General features: G+C 47.7%; 1 protein-coding gene across 2 annotated transcripts in view; it reads left to right on the top strand.

The window, feature by feature from the left end:
• The first annotated feature begins 2711 nt into the window (after positions 1 to 2711).
• The window catches only part of LOC119286424 (serine/threonine-protein kinase ATM-like), a 27574-nt gene continuing 24485 nt past the window's right edge, over positions 2712 to 5800 (top strand). For both annotated transcript variants that reach the window (XM_037565812.1, XM_037565805.1), the window contains exons 1-9: positions 2712 to 2855; positions 3014 to 3122; positions 3205 to 3348; positions 4041 to 4202; positions 4288 to 4486; positions 4625 to 4781; positions 4865 to 5001; positions 5073 to 5160; positions 5265 to 5371. In XM_037565812.1, the coding sequence (XP_037421709.1) occupies positions 2787 to 2855; positions 3014 to 3122; positions 3205 to 3348; positions 4041 to 4202; positions 4288 to 4486; positions 4625 to 4781; positions 4865 to 5001; positions 5073 to 5160; positions 5265 to 5371 (1172 nt within the window). In that variant the 5' untranslated portion in view covers positions 2712 to 2786. The remainder of the gene's footprint in view (positions 2856 to 3013; positions 3123 to 3204; positions 3349 to 4040; positions 4203 to 4287; positions 4487 to 4624; positions 4782 to 4864; positions 5002 to 5072; positions 5161 to 5264; positions 5372 to 5800) is intronic.

Here is a 5800-nt window from a genome sequence, read left to right as displayed (position 1 = left end):
ATTCTATCCCATGGACATTTCAAGCACAGATTTGATAAGGCTAGAATTTCAACTTACTAATTTTATTGATGATATGAGACAAGATGATAGGTTTAGAAATGCAAGTAATATTAGTGAGCTCTCTATTATGCTTGTTGCAACAAAGAAGCATGTTCTTTATGATTTGGTCCACTTACTCATCAAATTGATATTGATTTTACCGGTGGCAACGGCGAGTGTTGAAAGAGTGTTTTCAGTAATGAATCTAGTGAAAAATAAGTTGAGGGCTACTATGAGTGATGACCGCTTGGTGACATTTATTGAACGGGATGTGTTCATGGAAGTAAGCGAAGATGACATAGTTGATGCTTTCATGACAATGCAAAAACGTAGAGTTACCTAGTGATGTAATTTTCTACTTGTTCTTCTTTCATGTAAGACTACTCGTATTGCAATTGAGCACATTTGAGATATATTTTGTGAACTAAATTGTTGTGAGATTTGCATTAAGCTACTCATGTTATTATTTTGACATAATTTGTCTGACACATGGATTGGGTGGGGATTTTTTTGAGAGTGTGCACACCCTTCATTTTTTTCCTGGGTACGCCACTGCCCTGTACCGGGGAAGCTGCCGTTGAATGTGGTCGTGAACGACCAGTGCAGCCACCACAATATCTTCATTATCCGACGACGAATCGTCCGATGAACAAAGGAAGTGATGGAAGAAAAAATCGTCTCCACTGTCCATACCTTTGTGGGCAAAATGCCGAACACCTTGCGGGCGTGGTGGCGAAGAGGCCGCGACAATCACCTCGACGCAGCAGGGGTGGTTGCCGGCCGGCTACTGGCCGATGTGGAGCTCTCATCGGAAGCTGTCGAGGACGCCGTGGTGCGTCGCCGGCGGTCCTGTCCCCTCTGCGACCGGCAAAGACGGCGACGGCCAAACCTCCGATCGACGACCAAAACTACGGCCAAGGCGCGGGCGTGGTGGCGGCCATGTCGAGACGTGGTTTGGTAGGGACGGCCGGGGGCTGCGCGGTGAGGAGGCGGCCGGAGAATAGCGGCGGCGCCGGCGGCGGGGCGGGGCGGGAGAGAGAGGGTGGAAGCGTTGAGAGCGGAGGGATTGCTAGTGTCCCCGACAGGCGGGCCACGGGGGGACAAGGGCGTGCGTCCAGGCCGTCCGCGCGCGTTCGTTTCACCCCAAACCGAGCGCAAGTTTGGGCCGAGGATGGGTCGAAAACGGATGGAATCCGGACATTTGTCCGTTTGAGGCCGTGCGCTGGGCCGCGCTATTCGTCTGTTTTACCCCAAACGGACGGGGGCGGACAGAATAGGGTCGCGCGGTGGAGTTGGCATGAGCTTGGCATACCGTCGCGGGTGACCTCCTCTCGTCCTCCCCCGCTCTGTCTTCTCCTGTGCCCCCCCTCTCTCTCTTGTCCCATTCCTCTCTTTTTTCCTCTGTTTCTCTCTTTCTTACCTTGTCTGTTTAACAATTTCTTTGCTTATGTGTTTGGTAAATTATATGCTGATTTATGTGGTGCAAATGTGAAAAATTGAATGATGGAATTTCCCCCCTCTATTTAGCAAATGTATATGGTAATATTAAGATTTTTACAATATTCATAAATCTCCTTCGTGTTCACACTCAACGTGTAACTGTTTGAAACAAAAAAATGCTAGCAATTAAGTACACAGCTTCAGTTTAGAAGCATTGTTCGGGCGGGTTTGGCTAGCGACCAAAACCCTAGCCACCGCCAAGAGATCCAACTTTCGGCACCGTTTTCTGGCGGCTCTCCTCCGCTGGCGACCTCTTAATCGTTGGTCGTGAGGGGGTCGCCGGATCCCGCGCGCACGGACCGTCTTTGCTTTAGGTTTAGAGCCCTAATAGCTTAGGTTTTTGGATCGTCCAACATCTTGGCTTCGGCGGCGGCGACAATGATGCTGAATAAAGAAGCTCCAGATTCTTCTCCGGCGAGGCGATCGTCTCTATGGTCGGTGATGGATTTGGGAACCAGTCTGTTCAAGCGGGGATATCGTGGCGGCGAAGACATCCTTATGGTGAACTTGTGTCCTCGGGCTCCGCCGTTGCGACGACGTCTACTCCTGCGTCGGCGCAGAGTTTGGAAGGTAGTTCGGGAGCGGATGCAGATTGTGGTCTGCATCGACGACATATAGAAGACGAAACGCGTGTTGGGTTCGTGGTTGCCGGATGGCAGATATGGTTTCCTACTTCGGCGTCTTAGATGTGGTGGGGTGTCAGATCTGGAGTTCGATGGCGTGTCCGGGGTGTTGCCTCGGTCTGATTCGTTCAACGATAATGGCTTCATCTTTGATGAACCATCTTGGAGATCCGCAAAGCTGCATATTAGCGATGGAGTCGCGTCGTGCTCGGGTGAGGAGGTGATCCGTCATTTTTTTTTTTTTAGTGGCTGCTGTGGTGGTGCCGGAGACAGGCGATGAACATTGGTGTCAAACTTAACGATGTTCTGCTATCTTTTCAGTTTTGTCATATCAGTCTTTACGTGACTTGTAATTTAATCTTTATGATATAAGTTAGACACATATTACCATGGAAAAAAAGTCTAGAAGCATTACAGACATTTCAGCACATAACTCGTACAAACTGGGATCTCAGAAAAGAACTCATGGCTGATTCTGCGAACAGGTGATTCTGTGGGCCCAAAAGAACTAGAGATGTTCTAAACCCACCAAGCACCAAAACCCCCGCCCCCCGCCCTCCGCCGCCGCCGTGGCCCCACCCGCCAAACCCTAGCCCCCGTCGCCGGCAGCGGTGGGCAGCGGCGATGGCCACTGCGCGCGACGTCGAGGAGGTCGTCCAGAAGCTCGCCTCCGACCGCGCCAGGCCCCGCGATGTGAGTACCCTGCTCCGCTCTGCTCTCCCCCCTAATCGGTCAATCAGTCCACCAATCATCTCCGACGACCTCCGATTCTGAGGACGGCGGCGCTCCTGGTGGCTCCGACGACCTCCTCCTCCGACCGATTCTGATTGCTCCGCCGCGTGCTGCTGCAGGAAGGGGTGAAGCTGCTGGGGACGTGGCTGCAGGGCGACCGCGCCCCCACCTTCTGCCGCCTCCTCGCCCGCAACACCGCCAGGGCCAAGCCCGGCCACCTCGCCTCCGGTAGCCACCTCCCACCTGCTCTGCTTCCATTTCGCTCGCTCCCCCCCTCGTCGACGCTTGTCATGCGTTTGCTGTTCCGCAGGGGCCACGTGGCCGTTCCTCATCACCGCGCTCGCCAAGTGCGTCCTCGCCGACATCGCAGCCAAGAGGCGCGGAGCCACCAGGAGCGCCGCCGCCGGGATGCTCCGTGCCGCCGTCCGCTGCGCAGAGGACGCCAGGCTCTCAGGTAATATTAAGCTAACAGTATTCCAAGGCCCTTCTTCTTCGTCCTGCTCCTTCCTTATTATGCCCAATCATTGCGACTCTGTTATCTGAAGTGCCCTGGAATAATGTAGTGCCCTGGAATTCTCGTCCAAATACTATTGCTAGTGCCTATTGTTGTTGACCGCAGCTTAATACTGGAATCATGTGGAATGTGGTATATCTTTTGCCATATGTTCTTACTCGTAGAGTTTGTGTTGGAGATACAGTAACTGTAAGCTTGGCAGTGGGTGTTAAATGTTTTGCTTGTGGTCTCAGCATTCTGTTATACCGTGAATTGATGTATTATGCGAGGTTTTACTTGCTCTGTTAACATTCTGAAAAGTTATCCAAACACTATTGTTAGTGCATATTGTTGCCTACCATAGCTTAGTATTGGGAGTCATGTGTTTTCTTATTCATACATCCTGTGTTGGACATATAATACTGTAAGCTTGACAGTGGGTGTTGCATATTATGTTTGTGGTTTCAGCACTCTGTTTTTGGGCAAGCTGATAAATCACGTAGGCCTTAACCACGTGCTATTGCTACTTTGCTAGCATTATGCTTAATTTTTTTTATCTACTAGACTTCCATGCAAGTGGTTCTTCAATTGTTTTTATATGGAATATATGCTGGAAGGTGCACGCCATTAAAGATGGTTCACTGTCGTTGCAGGGCACTCCTTACTTTTGGTTTCAGTTGCTAAGCAGCTTTTTAGTCATATATTGGAGGTCATAAAAGATGCTCCCAGCTTTCAGCTAGAGTACAGCCCAATTCTCCGGCAGCTTTTGACTGTGAAGGAGTACCGATATCAGATGAAACCTCGAACATACAGCAGTGAGTTGCCATATCAATGCTCTCCCTGTTTTCAAATCACAATGCCCTTTTGTTCTGTTCTTATAAAATTCTGTATCTTCGCCAGATCTTGTAGTGCTCTATATGAAGAAGGTTGCGACTGGTTTTGATGCAAACTTCAGCAATCAAGCCAGCTCAAAGGAGGAATCCTTCCGCTGTACGTGGACTCTCCATGTTCTACTTGAAAACCCACCTGGCGATTATCCTGACACCATGAGGGAGGAGGTTCTTAATGGATTCTGTGCAATATTCTCACATATTAGGAGGCAAGTAGTCTCTGACCAAGTCTTTTCGGCTCTCCTGTTGAACCCCCTTAATTTCCAAGAGGAGCGGGGTGTTCATTTTAATAGCATCTCTTGTCAATTCTCTGAGTTGGAAATCATATATTAATTTTGTGGGATCAGGGAGGATGGAAAGCTGACTAGCAAGCTTATGGAATGCGTTAACACCTTTTTACTCATGGATGGACCAAACCTTGGAGACAAATCTGTGGAGATCCATAAAGCAGTTCAAGATTTTATATTGCGTTCGTGGCTGATGACTCGTGATCTGCGGCTGAAGGTTCTTATGACCCGACTTGCATTTTTCAACTTTGTTTCATATTTTTTATGTTTGATTCATCGTGAAGTTATTGTTGCTTCCAGAGCTTGTTCATCACATATGTGAAAATTCAGTTGAAGCTTGCTAGAGCTATTCCAAAGGTTTTGGAAAGAAAAAACCTTCTTGGTGTCATCATGGACGACCTAGATCAAAATGTTAACACTGAAGCAGGTTTATTATGGTAAAGGCTACTACTATGCTTTTCAGAGTTATGATTTTGACTTCTTCATTTACTAAGTTCAATAAATGTAGGTGTGAGGCATCTCGAGATGCGAAAGACGTGTCCTTAAGATGCTCCTTGGAAGAGTTAATGGATCTATCTGCTACTATTTTTTATCAGGTAATAGATATGCACACACAACTTTAACTTAACTCTTCTGAATCTCGTAGTAAATCAGCATTTTGTTTTTTATAATATACAAGTGACTTTTTATAACCGTGTAGGCATATAAATCCCCCACACCAATGAGGGGAGATGATGAGAAAAAATTGAAGACGGAGGATGTTATTAGCCGCATCACGAATAGCCTAAAAAAAGGATCTCTATGTTGGTAAGCTATACATGACACCATTTTTATCCCTGTAAGAAAACATCCTTTATCTTCTTTATATGAATTCTCAGATGTGTACCCTGAATATGGTGCCTTCCAAGCTTGAATCCTCTTACAACTGCATTTACTTGACCAAGATTCAGTAACTTCTATTAGACGCTTTATTGTGTGTAGTATCTTTCCATGCCTTTAGTTGTTTCTCTCTAATTTGAGTAACTCTTGACAAAGGAAAAACATCTGTATTCTAGTTGAAAAGTCAATTTTAGTCACCGAGACACTGACTAGTTGAGCCACTCTTGAGTCTTAACCATTGAGAAAGCGCTGACCCTCGTGTGGTCAACTCTTAACCATTGAGAAAGCGCTGACCCTTGTGTGGTCAACTCTTAACCATTGAGAAAGCTCTGTTACCCCCGTGTGACCACATGTACC

This window comes from Triticum dicoccoides, chromosome 1A (genome assembly GCF_002162155.2).
Source record: "Triticum dicoccoides isolate Atlit2015 ecotype Zavitan chromosome 1A, WEW_v2.0, whole genome shotgun sequence".
Lineage (NCBI taxonomy): Eukaryota > Viridiplantae > Streptophyta > Magnoliopsida > Poales > Poaceae > Triticum > Triticum dicoccoides.
The sequence above is the reverse complement of the archived record's forward strand: the minus strand, read 5'-3'. Positions and strand labels throughout refer to the sequence as shown.